Genomic DNA, 14843 nt, shown 5'->3' with positions numbered 1-14843 from the left:
TTTGCAGTTCTTAATAGAGAGGTTAGAGGTTAAATCCGTAATCATCTGAATATCGGAAACTGAAACAGCTTTCATAGAAAGTTTGAAAATGTGGGCCTACAATGCCTTTTTTTCTATGCCCGCACCCAATAAGGGAATCCGTTGGGCAACGCCCTAATAGATGGTTTGCAGTTCCTAATAGAGAGGTTAGAGGTTAAATCCGTAATCATCTGAATATCGGAAACTGAAACAGCTTTCATAGAAAGTTTGAAAATGTGGGCCTACAATGCCTTTTTTTCTAGGCCCGCACCCAATAAGGGAATCCGTTGGCCACAGTGCCGTTGGCCAACGCCCTAATAGATGGTTTGCAGTTCTTAATAGAGAAGTTAGAGGTTAAATCCGTAATCATCTGAATATCGGAAACTGAAACAGCTTTCATAGAAAGTTTGAAAATGTGGGCCTACAATGCCTTTTTTTCTATGCCCGCACCCAATAAGGGAATCCGTTGGGCGACGCCCTAATAGATGGTTTGCAGTTCCTAATAGAGAGGTTAGAGGTTAAATCCGTAATCATCTGAATATCGGAAACTGAAACAGCTTTCATAGAAAGTTTGAAAATGTGGGCCTACAGTGCCTTTTTTTCTAGGCCCGCACCCAATAAGGGAATCCGTTGGCCACAGTGCCGTTGGCCAACGCCCTAATAGATGGTTTGCAACTAGGGATTGCTTTATAGCCATTAGTGTTATTGGACAAATAATAACGGTTTGATTTTTATGTACTACGTATATGGTTAGGAATAACTGGTACACCATAAGTCAGTATGACCTCTGAGACTGAATCTTTATAAAGAACTTTCTAAGCATTCCCAGAATTATTGCTTGATAGTTTTTCGAACCTATTCAGGACAAATTTCAGTTTTACAGGCCGAAATACTAAAATTCGACATTTTCCTGCGACGTGATCTGTTTTAACATAACTTAAAAAGGACACTAGGTTTTTGAATTTTTGTCCGAATAAATCCTCTTTCAATCAACGAGTACTTCAATCGACACGATCAACCCTGGGACAGGCAAACAAACACACGGGCGTGACAATCTTTCTCTGGAAAAACAAAAAATAAATTAGGCTATATTTGTAGATAGAGGATTGAAACCTCCGCAATAGCGTTCTTTGATAAGCCGAATTCGAGAATATCATTCTCATCAAGATTGCTCTCCTTTTTGAGCGACACTTCCCCTTTTTCAGTTATCAAGCAACTTGTGTCAGAACAGTAGTAGTTGTTGAGTAGTTCGGTGGTTTTACATATTTAAAATCACTATGAAAAGACGATCTGAACGATGTATGAATTGTTAAAATAAATAAAAGAAGTAAATCTTAAAACACAAGGGGTCGATAGCCAATAGGAAGAAGAAGAAGAACAATCAAATTAGTGTTTCGCCTGTATTCAACAAGGCATGCTCAACGTTAAACAATTGAAGTACTAAACCACAACAGTTGTATAAAAAAATGAAAGAATATAAAATTAGAAGAGACTAAAAGGAAAGCAAAACCAATATACCCTGCAGGTAGCTTTTCCATATAAGCCACGGAAGTAGAATATACAATCAATGAGCTACTCCTCTCAACAACACAGATGCAGCCAACGGTAAGATCATAATAACAATTCTCGTTATTCGGTTCAGAGACGCCAAGCGGATTAGTGCCGAAAGTCCCTCGTCCTCAGCATCATCAATATTTTATCACTGAAAATCCCCATCAGACCAGACCAAAGTATACACTGTTCAAAGAGTATTTTGTAGTAGATAGGAGCATCTTTTTCTTTCCAACTAATGTTGGGATAGATGAACCTTGTGTTTTGAGTATGAATAAATAGTTTGAGTGCATTTTTGTCATGTGCATTTATTTGTCAACAAAAATGATGATGGTGAAGTTGGGGGGACTAACGATAAAAAGCTCCGCGAGGAGCGCTGAATGCCAATTGGAAGAGAACATAGTTACTCCGTTGAAAAATAACCGCATTCCTTTCATTTGCTGCCAATGCAGCTTTTCCTTTGGGTTTTATATTTAATCTAATCCCTTGGTGATTTTGCACGACTAAGGTACAATTTTCAACAAAAGGCTCATTTTTCAAAATAGCATTATAAATTGAATAAATATGTGAACTACTTGTATCTCTGTTAATTGCCAAATCTGCGAAAATGTGAATTTTTATTTCTATGACTTTCCTAACTCTGTGCAAAATCTGTATAGCTGTCGCTTATCCAAACTGTATAAATGGCCAGAATGAAAAAAAAAATATGCTACCAAAGCAAAACTGAAAGTCTCAAGAGGTTTTCTAAATTGAGCACTTTATTTATGGAATTGCGGTGCTCAATCAAACATTCCAAAATTGCAGAGCTTACCACATCAGCAAGGAATTCTATGCGCTCCACTTTCTAGATTGCCGCAAGTTTTACCCTTCCCAATTCGTTTACGTTTTCCCCAAGGCCTGGTTTGTAGGGAAAAGCGAAGTAGCTATATGAAACTTTAGAATCCGAAAATTGAGGCTATGTGTATATATGGTTATCACATTTCCTTTTTTTTGGTTTCAGTTACTATTAGCACGAGTCGCTATACTAGCAGTTCGTTACCACGAACTTCTTGATTATTGGCCAAATTTCCATCCAAGCCCGTTTAAAGTCAACAAACTCACATTTCGTCCAATATGTTTCAATTGTCTTTATCATATCTTATATACCAAAGAAAAACAATCCAGTTATGAAGTGACCCGAAACACAATTTTCGTTTTTTTCCACTATTATAAACGATGTCACTCTACATACTTCTTTTTAAGTTACCGCAACGGAACTATTAATCCCTTTTCTTTATGTATCAAAATTTTTCTATCTATGCCCCACAACATACTCATTATTTCAACTAAAAGCCTTTATTAGAAATGTTTTGTTACTATAGTACTCACAGAAAATTTTCAGTGGGAAGGGGGTAGATCAGAAATTTTTCAGAAAAGTGAAGGACAATTGTTTTAAAATACTTTTTTTTCAAAAAACACTATATTCTCACAATATTTCACTTTTTTGTTTGTTTTAGGTTTGACTTCCCCCGACCTCGTGACATAGGCCTATATTAAACATGCCTACGATCTTAACTAGTATGATTGCTTTGACTTTGATGTTTGGTTTGCTTGTACCTTCCAATAAAAGGTCTAATTATCATGCGTTTAAAGCTTTTTTGGCTGCCATATTGTATTGAGAAGTGTAGTTTTGAATAATTACCCCAAAATCTAGTCTACTTTTTTCTCATGAGAATGGCTCAATTCTTACAAAGAAAAAATAGCAAACTTAATGTGCGCTTTGCCATAAGCCGGATACTTAGGTTAAAGGGTAAGAGCTGTCTTAAACTTTACCACAAATATAAAATTGTATTCTTTTCAATGTTTTTCTCACCGATTTCAAGGCGTGGGATCTACAACAGTATCATTTAAAGAGAGAATACAATTTTTCATTTAAAATGTTGACATCTATGGATGGGTTCTTAGCCACCCCCTAAAGGGTATATCTTACGAACCTTTCATGAAGATCAGACAAGGAATGCGAATGCATTTTCACATTCAAATTTTCAGACAAGATTCAGATACGGGGATTAAAAGGCATTGCCTCTAGTATATACCGATATTGGCTAGTTAGATACTGAGGCAAAAGTAATACTATGAAGAATTCTAATGTTTAGAAGAGACACATTTTGGGGGTAACAGGTTTTTCTAACGAAGAGATCAGGTAGAAGCAAAGAAAGACTTAATTTTATTCCTTATTCTATGCTCTTTCAAAATATAATAATTATTACTGTCAAAATTGCGTCCTACCCTCCCCCTTACTCCACTTGAATGCCTGGATTTATTCTTATCCTAAAAGTTTTCCGATTTTGTTGCGTTTTTTAATAAATTCGCATTATCTGCAAACTACTTGCGTGAAATAATTATAATATCAACGAAATCAGCTAACTTTTTAAATTCAGGGATTAGAAGGGGGTCGGCAACTGTGAGAGTAGTGATTATTATATTGGAAAAAACATTTAGTGGGAAATCAAATGGTATACTTCTTTTCCAACATCTGGTTTATTTGTTACAATAACATATTACTCTTTCTGAAGGAATAGTAAAAGCCTGCACGCTAAAGGGTAGCCAGAAAGTCGACTGGAAGCCGACAAATATTTGTTCTTTCAGGGTTTGATATTAAAAAAAAAAAAAAAAAAAAAAAAAAAAACAGAAATCTGATAATGAAAGCTTTTTTGCGCAGGGGGAGATTAAACCCCTAACAACTCATTGAACAGAATGTATTTGTCAAGGCTTTACAGACAGATTTTGGTGTTAAGACCAAACATCACACAGGTATACAAGAAAAATGGAGGGAATGCCCCCTTCTTTTTTCTAAAAATAGGACAAGGATCATATTTTTGCCATGCATCAAGAATTTCATCAAAATAAATCTTTCAAAATATTCTAGCCTAAGAATTAGTAGCACCTGACATTACCAGATTTATGGGGCTGAGGGTGGATGGACAAAAAGGTACGTAAGCCATATTTGTTTTTGCTTCTTTTAAATTATAAAAATAATTCTTTTACTGAAACTTGCTTAAAAAATAGCAATAGCATTTTGGGTCTAAATAAAATGATAAAAAGTAAAAATAAAATTTGAGACCTCGACTAATCTAAAATTCTAAGAAGCATCTTTATATTTAAGAGTTTAGTAGGCTACGACTTTATTTACTGTTAGATTATTTGCAAACATATTTATCTTGAACTCAATTTGGAATATGAGATATTTCTCAACAGATGTTTGACCAAGAGATCAAATAATACCAACTAGAAATAGTAGAGAAAAAAGATCCATGGCTAAACCAAAGGACAGTCAGTCAGAGTCATTCTAGACAATTGATCAAAAAGATGCTTTTTTCTAGTTCATTGATATCAATCAGGTCGGAAAACATGAAAAGCAGGTTTTTTTATGTATATGGTCTTGCCATAATTGTTTCTTATTTAAGCTTCGGTCTATAGTGACAATGTTCGCTCTTCACTTACAGTTTGTCCCCCGAACTGTTTGATACTTTTTGGATACTTTTGGATGTTTGATCGTCTTGGATACTTTTCCCCGGAAACCCTGCATTTAATAACAATGCGCATCCTAATCCATCCAAAATCTAAACAAATTATTAACATTTATACAGGTTTTGAGTAGGGGCATAATTTGCTATGGGGTGGAAGGCCTCCAGACCTCAGTTTGCCCCAACCTGAAATTTAGTTTCAATGAAAAAATCTTGTCAAAACTAAAATAAGCCTGCATAATTCAAGCATGCAGAGAAGCAGGTCAGTTTTCTTTAGTATATCTTTGCCCTTATGATACTATATGGCTAATTTTTCATTGTCATTTTCACTTGATTTGGGAAAATTGCCTCCAACTTCCCCCCTCAAGGATTTTGACGAAATTAGGCCACTGGTTTTCAGCTAAATTGAAAAATACTGCTATAAGATGAGGTGGATCTTAGAATCCAAAAATGTCTCTCATTCTCGATTTATTGTGACACAAACGCAATTCCATCATCTTTAAATGAATCTAGAAGGAACATTGTGTCGCTTTCCTGTTGAGTGAAGGAAGTAGCAGCCAAGGCTCTGCCTATAAGATCAAACCCTCTGTATTCATTCCTTCCAAGGAAGCTGTCACCTTTTTTACAAGTATAGAATATAGACCCCCCCCCCAAAAAAAATGACACCCCTCGACCAAAGAACTTCAGTGTATTCAAAAGCAATATCTATTGAATGTGTCGTTATTCTAAATGGTCATGGTTTGTGCTGCGATATTTTCATTTCCTGGTAAAACTTCTTTAAAAGGTCATTCCATTTATTCATTAAATAAAAAACAAGTTTTTTCAACTGAAAGTAAGGAGCAACATTAAAACTTAAAACGAACAGAAATTATTACGCATATGAGGGGGTTGGCTCCTCCTCAACATTTCGCTCTTTACGCTAAAGTTTTTTTAGAACTAAAGTTTTATTTATATTTTAGCTATACTTTACTTAGTACCGGTAACTAAGAAGGGGTAACTAAAATGTTTTGTGGGTAAAAAGGGGTACAGCGTCTATTCAAGCTTGAGAACCACTGCTCTAGACAATTCAATCCTGGTGAAAATTTACCCGGACATTTACCCCTAACATTTACGCGCAAAATTGAGTAGGCAATGAGAAAGCAATACATAAGAAGAATTTTGTAGAAGAATTCTGACAAATTTTCCCTTGGAAACTACCCTCTCCATGGAAATTATCCCAGGGGAAATTACACCAGCAGAAATCCCCCCCCCCGAAAAATGTAGGCATACTCCCCAATAAAAAAAATACTATCCATAAACAATGGACAAATTTTGTAGCTTAAAACTTTTCCCCATGGGCTATGGGCGCTCGTGATATCTCCAAAAACATAGTTCTTCGATCTTTCAACTATGATGAACAAAATGGCTATCTCAAAATTTTGATCGGACTATTTTGAGAAAAAAGGGGCGAGGGAGGAGGCCCAGTTGCCCTCCAATATTTTTGGTCACTTAAAAAAGGCACTGTAACTTTTAATTTTCCTTTCGAATGAGCCCTCTCACGATATTCAAGGACCACTGGGTCGATATTATCATCCCTGGAAAAAAAACAAAAAAAAACAAAAAACAATCAAACAAACAAATAAACACGCATCCGTGATCTTTCTTCTGGCAAAAAATACAAAATTTCACATTTTTTTTTTTTTTTAGATAGGAGCTTGAAACCTCAACAGTAAAAAGATTCTCTGATACATTGAGTCTGATGGTGTGATTTTCATAAAGATTCTATGACTTTTAGGTTTTTTCCCCTTTTTTTCGAAAATCAGGCAAATTTTCTCAGGCTCGTAACCTTTGATGGGTAAGATTAAACTGAATGAAACTTACATATTTAAAATCAGCATAAGAATTCGATTCTTTTGACCACTGCCGTCGATTGAGACTGACTTAATTTTTTTTTTCATTTATTAGGCACAATCTTAACGCTGCTTGAGTTTTTTTTAAGGATCTAGGAAAAGAACCAAACGTAATCGATAAAACGGACGACTTCTGTAGTACTAAATTGTTCAGATCATTTGTTGTTTCCTATACTTCCTTATAATTCTAATATAGCTTGCCTATTTTGACGACCCCCACCCCCAGTAACAAATGTAATACAGTAAGAACCAGCGCTCTACCATCATTCGTCACTTGAGGCCTGGTTTATTAAGGAAGCGTCATTCCAATTTATATCTCACTTCTTAAATTTTATTAAGGAATGATGTTGACTTCAGTAAACGTAAAAAGAATAAGCAAACTTTTCTTGCTCTATTGAATAGCAACTTCTCTAACCAACCAAGTTAAGGAATGATAAAAACAAGCTATTGTAGCAAGTTCTTATTATTCCTTGACCTGGTTTGAGAGGGAAGGAATTATTCCTTAAGAAACATGAAAAGTTTTCCTATTCCTCTTCAGTTAACGAAATTTCACTGTGTCCCTAATAAAACGTATAAAGTGATAAATGAACTGGGTGAGGCCTCCTTAATAAAACAGGCCTTTGGTTTATTACAGTCTAGGAAGCATTTACTAATCTTGAATAAGAAATATGACGGAGGGAAGTGGACAAACTTCTATTTAATAGCCCAAATTTTACCGTATTATTGGTAAGCGTCTTTAGTCTAAAAAACCTTTCTTTTTTTTAGTTACTGGTACAAAAAAGTACAATACCATCTAACAAGCCCGGCTACATAAACAGGTAGAACATTGGACTTCCCATCTCCTGGCCGTGGATTCAAGCTTAAAGTTAGGATTTTTTCCCGTCGGTAATTATATAAGAATATATTCCTTTTTGAATCGTCCGATATTAGAACCCTTTCAGATGGATAAGTAATTTGATAAAAGTAAAGGACTTTTTCAATTCATAAACGAGTATCTTTAAGGGTAAAATTTGGTAAATCTACCCTGTTCTATTTCAAGACTAGGAGATCAAATTGGAACTTTCGGGGACAGTTTTCTTGAGGGAGAGGATCCAAAATCAGCTATTTATTTTTCATCTGGGGTAGGGGAGGGGATATCTTACATTTGAACATAACATAAAAGAGTATAAGCAACAGTTTTTTCTTTTGTGCCTGTCGTCTGACAGGCTTCGCAGATAGTTACATAACTGAGTTCCTATCGGTAGGTGTAATAAGAGGCAATCGAGACAGATTTACGGCTGTTTAAATCCTGCTAAAATTGAATACATAGCACTGGGCTTTCCCTACGTAAACACTGGAAGCAAGCGCAGGGAAAAGGAAAAAGAGGTGTTTTGACATGGTCTTCCCTAGTTAAAAAAAAATTAACAGAAGAAAATAAAGTTTTCTCATGGAAGATTTGAGCGAAAGTTCGGACTTAACAAACATAAAAATTGTCTTATATATTCAAGGGGCTGCCGTCCGCCTATAGTCCTATTCTATATATTAACCTTGAGTATTAGGGAGCTATCGCCCTCCATTTTAAACAAGCCCAATATGCAAAAACTAACTCTAAATTTTGTTTTTACCTAATTTCAAATAGAACAAAACGAAGATAGAAGGGGTACCTTAGTGATTTGGAATAAAGAGTGTCTTGAAACATTTCGCTCCCATTGTAATTTCTTTATCATATCCATATCGTAGCCTATCATTTTTTCAACATTTGCATATATCAACTGTTAGTTTTCTCCATCATCATTAAAATACTACTAACTACTACCTGGCTGGTCAGGTTTACCTTTTCCACCCTACCTGGTACCCTAAGGGTAGCTTTGTGTTATGTACCTGGGTATAGTGCGCCTATACCTTACGGCAATGTACCTCTGATCGGGCAACAAGAAAGCTTGAACGGGTTGTTGATCTGAACCTTAAATTTTAGTTTCAAAATTCATCAAGAAAAATAAAAGACAAAAAAAAAAAACAAATACCGATTAGTTTTTTAGAATCCCTGCTTGACCAACAAGACTTCGGTCATCTGACTTTCCAACTGTGCATATTTATAACTCAACCAAAATAACATCGCTGACCTAACCAGAATGTCTGCACTATTAACAGGAAAAACTAAACTTTAATATAATTTTTATCTTAAATTGCAAATTTAGTGATTATGTTTCGTGATGAGCATATTCGAAGAGAGGATTTCGAGATCAGGGCAAAACCTCCCAAACCTAGAGTGCTATGTGTAACTGAATTCTTTATTTTTTTGCATAAAATGTATTTAAAACGACCCCCATCATAGCCTAGCTGCCTTGACTCATGTCGGAACTCCCAAAAACTGTTATTTCGGCGATACCTTTGCCTTATACTTTTTAAAGGTCCATAATGAAGGGGGAGGGGGTTCTTCTGGGCCCTGAAATTTTAACATGTGTCTTTAAAGTGTATTTGAATCGGCTTTTATTTGGTATTTTTATGGATTACTCCTTCCTCCCCTCCCTAGCAAAGAGTCCTGCCAATGTGCCTCAGTCATTGGGTTAGTGTGGCTTATTTTTCCTCGAGATTTGCCAGATACATCTAGAAACAGATTTTAAGAAGAGCTATTAATTTTAACTCATTAAGCATATAAAGGAGTAAGACTACGAGTTGATTCTAAGAAGAAAACATTATGCATTTCTTTAGAAAAACAATGATCAGAACAAATTTTGTCGGAAAAAGAAACTGCTGGTAGCAGTAGAGCTATCTAGAAAGAGCCATTAGTAGCAAGAAAATCGGTACTTGTCGGTTATTGGGAACACATTCAAGAGTTACTCTTAGGTTACAATCAGAAAACTGGTTTTTCAGAGCTAGAAAACAAGGGTTGAATGATACTATGCATTGGACTTGACACAGAATGCATCGGATTATAATTTGGGCTATATATTTGCACATTAGGGATGACAGTTAGGTTATGTTGGGTTAGGTTTAATTAGTCTAGGTTTCCATAATTTTGTTTCTAAAGTATTATTTTATCATCAAATTTCGATATTTTTCATTAGAATTCACCTAACTTCACCTCTTGGGTGTGTTTCTAATAGCTGACAAATACCTTAAAATCGATTATTTTAGATGGCAGATTATCTTGAAAATCAGATATCTCGTTATTTTAAAACACATCCCTGTGTGGCAAATATTAACGACATTTACTCAAGATAAGACTTACAAAAGAAGATGTTGGGGGGATTTTGTTGCGACAACGATAGGAGTCTTTCTTCCAATTAATTATAACAAAACAAAGTTTTTCTGAGGGAAGTAAAGAGCGAAGTTGAAACTTAAAACGGTCAAAAATTATTACTTCCTAGCCTGTCTAATATACATCAATAAAACTAGCACAAATAAACCAACTAATTATGTTTCCCTTTGCTTTTAGGATTATAGAAAAGAGCTAAGAGCTTATATGGCACTTGTGACGAGGTCGGAAGAGCCAAGAGCTTATGTGGCATGAGCTCTAGCAAAATTCTAACAATCCATAGGTTAATTTAAAAGAAAATCAGAGGCTTAATGCTGGTAGGGATTTAAAATAAGAGCTCTGAAACACGAGGTCCTTCTAAATATCAAAATTCATTAGGATCCGATCACCCACTCGTAAGTTAAAAAAGCCTTAATTTTTCTAATTTTCCCTCTCCCTTCAGCCCCCCCCCCAGATGGTCGAATCGGTGAAAACAACTTTATCAAGTCAATTTGTACAGGTCCCTGACACGCCTACCAATTTTCATCGTCCTATAACGTCCAGAAGCACCGAACTTGCTAAAGCACTGGACCTCTCTGACTCCCCCAAAGAGAGAGGATCCAGTCCGGTTACGTCAATCACGTATCCAGGACATTTGCTTATTCTAACCACCAAGTTTCATCCCGATCTCTCCACTCTAAGCGTTTTCCAAGATTTCCGGTTTCCCCCTCCAACACCCCCCAATGTCATCAGACCTAGTCGGGATTCAAAATAGGAGCTCTGAGTCATGAGTTCCTTCTAAATATCAAATTTCATGAAGATTCGAAGACCCGTTCTTTCCAAATTAACACCCCCTCCAACTCCCCCAAAGAGAGCGGATTTAGTCCAGTTATGTCAATCACGTATCTAGGACTCATGCTAATTCTTCCCACTAAGTTTCGCCCTGATCTCTCCACTCTAAGCGTTTTCTAAGATTTCCGGTTCCCACCCCCCCCACCCCCAACTCTCCCCAATGACACTGGCTCCAGTCGGGATTTAAAATAAGAGATCTGAGTTACGAGGTCTTTCTAAATATGAAATTTCATTAAGATCCGATCACTCCTTCGTAAGTTAAAAATACCTCATTTTTTTCTAATTTTTCAGAATTAATCCTCCCTACAACTCCCCCAAAGAGAGCGGATCCGTTCGGTGCTTATTTTTCCCACCAAGTTTCACCCCGATCCCTCCACTCCTAGCGTTTTCCAAGATTTTAGGTTTTCCCCTCCAGCTCCCCCCAATGAGACCGGATCCGGCCGGGATATAATATAAGAGCTCTGAGATCTAATATTCTTTCTAAATATCCAAACTCATTAAGATCCGATCACCCGTTCGTAAGTTTAAAAAAAACCTCATTTTTTTCTAATTTTTCCTAATTAATCGTCGCTCCACTCCCCTCAGATGGTCCAATCGCAGAAACGACTATTTCTAATTTAATCTGGTCTGGTCCTTGATACGCCTTCCAACTTTCATCGTTCTAGCTTATCTGGAAGTGTCTAAACTAGCAAAACCGCGACTGACACAAACCGACAGAATTTGCGATCGCTTGGTAAATACCAAATGACATAAAAACTAGCGCTTTATAGAAAACACAAAAGTCAAGTATAAGAAACAGGAAATTGATTTGGGAGTCAAAAGTGAGTATGTAGCCTGAAATCAACAAACGAATTTATAAAGCTTTTCACAGTCTTACACCAGTTGTGACATCAGTAACTTTCAGTATACAATTAAAATTATTTTAAAACATAAGAGTAAAATTAAATATTTCGCAATAACCGCGAAGTAATTGAACAGCATACATAGATATCGGATTAATTTATCAGGTAGCATTTTGGTCTCGCCAGCTATAATACCGATAGTGAGTAATATACAATCTTGAATTGTAAGAAATTTGCTTTAGTATTACTTGAAATGAAGATCAAAGAAGACATAATATGAACTCTGGAAATCCGATTATTTCTCTCTATGCAACAGTGAATTTCAAGCTATGACACAAATTCTAAAGCTAATCTACAGTCCTAATGCTCTCAAGATGGCTTTACTTGGAACTTGTCTACAAACTAATCATGACATGTCCCTTTCAGAACCAAAACGACAGCCAGTCACTTAACTGAGACATTGTGCAGAAGTGATACCAATTAACTATAACTATAATATACCAATAAAGCAAAAATCATAAAGTGGATTGTTCTTCTATCTTAAAAGGGGTTGATTCTAAAAGGAATTTATCGTTTTTTTATCCTTAATTCGTTTGCTTTTACTGTATCAAAACTCATATATTAATTTGTTTTTTAAGTAAAGCGCTAGTTTTTTATAATCCTAAAAGCATAGAGAAACCTAATTAGTTGATTCATCTGTACTAGTTTTATTGATATATATATGCTGTGAAGTAATAATTTTAGTCCGTTTTAAGTTTCATATTCGCTCTTTACTTCCTTCGGATAAACCTTGTTTTTTAAAGTTCGTTTTTGATTAAACTGAATGTAGAAACAACGCTGCCATGATCTTTTTTATTTATACGGAATAATCTACGCTCGTTTAAAGTTTAAACGTCACTCCTTGGAGTTGAAAGCTTGTTTTTAATGCAATTTCTAATTGTCACCGATCTAGGGGAGATAAGACACCTCTAGAAAATACTGCAAACAACCTTAACAGCTACGAAAAACTTTCAGTTTACGACATTAAATTCACTATCCATACTTCACAAACAATACATATTCTACAGGAACATTTGTTTTTCGATAAGGGAAAAACTGTTTTTACTCGGCCAATTTCAACTGAAAAAGTCATAATGAAGACAAGGCTCTATAACTGATTAGCAGAAACTAGAAGGCTGCTGTACCAAAAGAGAGCTGGCTAACGGTTCATTCAAAAGCTTATATTGATACCTAATCGCTTTTTATAAATTTGACTTGATAGCGCATCCCACAAAGTGTACTTTCGGTTGTTTCCCACATTTTTTTTTAATGAAAAAAGTGCCTTTTCCTTTAAAACGAACAAAAAAAGGTGTTTTTCAAACCCTAGGCAGGAGCAAAAAACTAAGGGGGAAAAGACTTCCCTTCCCCTCAATTAGCGCCATTAGAACCAGCACACAGGCTTCATCGCAGAGTGAAGTATAAAGATTCAGTTCAAAACTGTTGATCATTCAAGCTTAATTTTTGGTAGATTTTTAGTTAAAAACTTTTTAGTTCTAGCTAATGTTTTTGCAATAATCTTTTACTTTTAAGATAAGTAGACGATTTATGAAACTTACTGATAGGGTGTGGAGGGGGAGTATATGTGAGGGGTTCTTATAAACATCCAGTTAAGGGCTTTGGTCCATAATTATTGCAATGGTACCGTTTTATGCTTCCAAACTCTTCCACTTGAGAAGTGCAACGAAATTGCAGTTTTTAGTGCTATATGGCACTTATGGATGGTAAAATTGATAAAAAGCACGTAGATATGAGTAAAAGGTTTAAAATGAGCCTTCCCCACCGAGATATTCTTTGAAAAATGAGTGCAACACATTTGCAAAAATAGCGGATAATCTGAAAAGTATCAAACAGTTCGTGGTAACAAACTGTAATAAGGAGTGACCCGGCTCAATAGTAACCGAAACTCTAAAAAACAGAATATTGATACTAATAGATACATCAAAAGAATTTGATTTTTTATGCTGATTATAAGTTTGATATATAAGTTTCATCAAATTTAGTCTTACGATCAAAAGTTACGAGCCTGAGAAAATTTGCCTTATTTTGGAAAATAGGGGGAATCACCCCTCAAACGTCATAATATCTTAACGAAAATCAAACCATCACGATCAACGTGTCAGATAACCCTACTGTAGAAGTTTCAAGCACCTATCTACAAAAATGTGGAATTTCGTATTTTTTGCCATGAGACCGATCACGGGTGTATGTTTATTTTTTATTTTATTTTTGTTCCCTTTTGAAGTGACCAAAAAGATTGGCGGGGACCTAATTCCCCTCCCATGCTCATTTTCCCCCCAAAGTCACCAGATCAAAATTTTGAGATAGCCGTTTTGTTCAGCATAGTCAAAAACCAAATAACTATGTCTTTGACGATGACTTACTCCCTCACAGTCCCCGGGGGAGGGGCTGCAAGTTGCAAACTTTGACCATTGTTTACATATAGAAATGGTTATTGGGAAGTGTACAGACGTTTTCAGGGAGATTTTTCTGGTTCGGGGGAGAGGAGTCGAGGGGAAGAGGTTACGTGGGACGATCTTTCCACGGAGAATTTATCATGGGGGAAGAAAACTTCCATGAAGGGGGTGCAGGATTTTCAAGGATTCTTAAAAAAGAAACAATGAAAAAATAAATTTTGAAAAAGTTTTTCAACTGGATGTAAGGAGCAGCATTAAAACTTGAAACGAACAGAAACTATTACGCATATGAGGAGGTTCATCTCCTCTTAAATACCTCGCTCTTTACGCTAAAGTATTTTTCGTAATTTCAACTATTTATTCTACGACCTTTGTGATTCAGGGGTCATTCTTAAAGAATTGGGATGAAGTTTAAGCTTCAGTGTAAAGAGCGAGGTATTGACGAGGGGCGAACCCTTTCATGTATGTAATAAAAATATACGAATATAAAAGCTCGTTACGTAGGATAAGTTTAT

The 14843-nt window shown here is 35.8% G+C and overlaps 1 protein-coding gene across 2 annotated transcripts in view; it reads right to left on the bottom strand.

Moving 5' to 3' along the window:
- The window catches only part of LOC136038738 (uncharacterized), a 126089-nt gene that overhangs the window by 45164 nt on the left and 66082 nt on the right, over positions 1-14843 (bottom strand). Inside the window, exon 1 of one of the 2 annotated variants that reach the window (XM_065722099.1) lies at positions 8608-8762. The exons of the other annotated variant lie outside the window; for it this stretch is intronic. Coding sequence (XP_065578171.1) covers positions 8608-8691 — 84 coding nt within the window. The 5' untranslated portion in view covers positions 8692-8762. Of the gene's footprint in view, positions 1-8607; positions 8763-14843 lie in introns of those variants that run through there. 2 annotated transcript variants of the gene reach the window in all.

Source organism: Artemia franciscana, chromosome 18 (genome assembly GCF_032884065.1).
Source record: "Artemia franciscana chromosome 18, ASM3288406v1, whole genome shotgun sequence".
Taxonomy (NCBI): Eukaryota; Metazoa; Arthropoda; class Branchiopoda; order Anostraca; family Artemiidae; genus Artemia; species Artemia franciscana.
The sequence above is the reverse complement of the archived record's forward strand: the minus strand, read 5'-3'. Positions and strand labels throughout refer to the sequence as shown.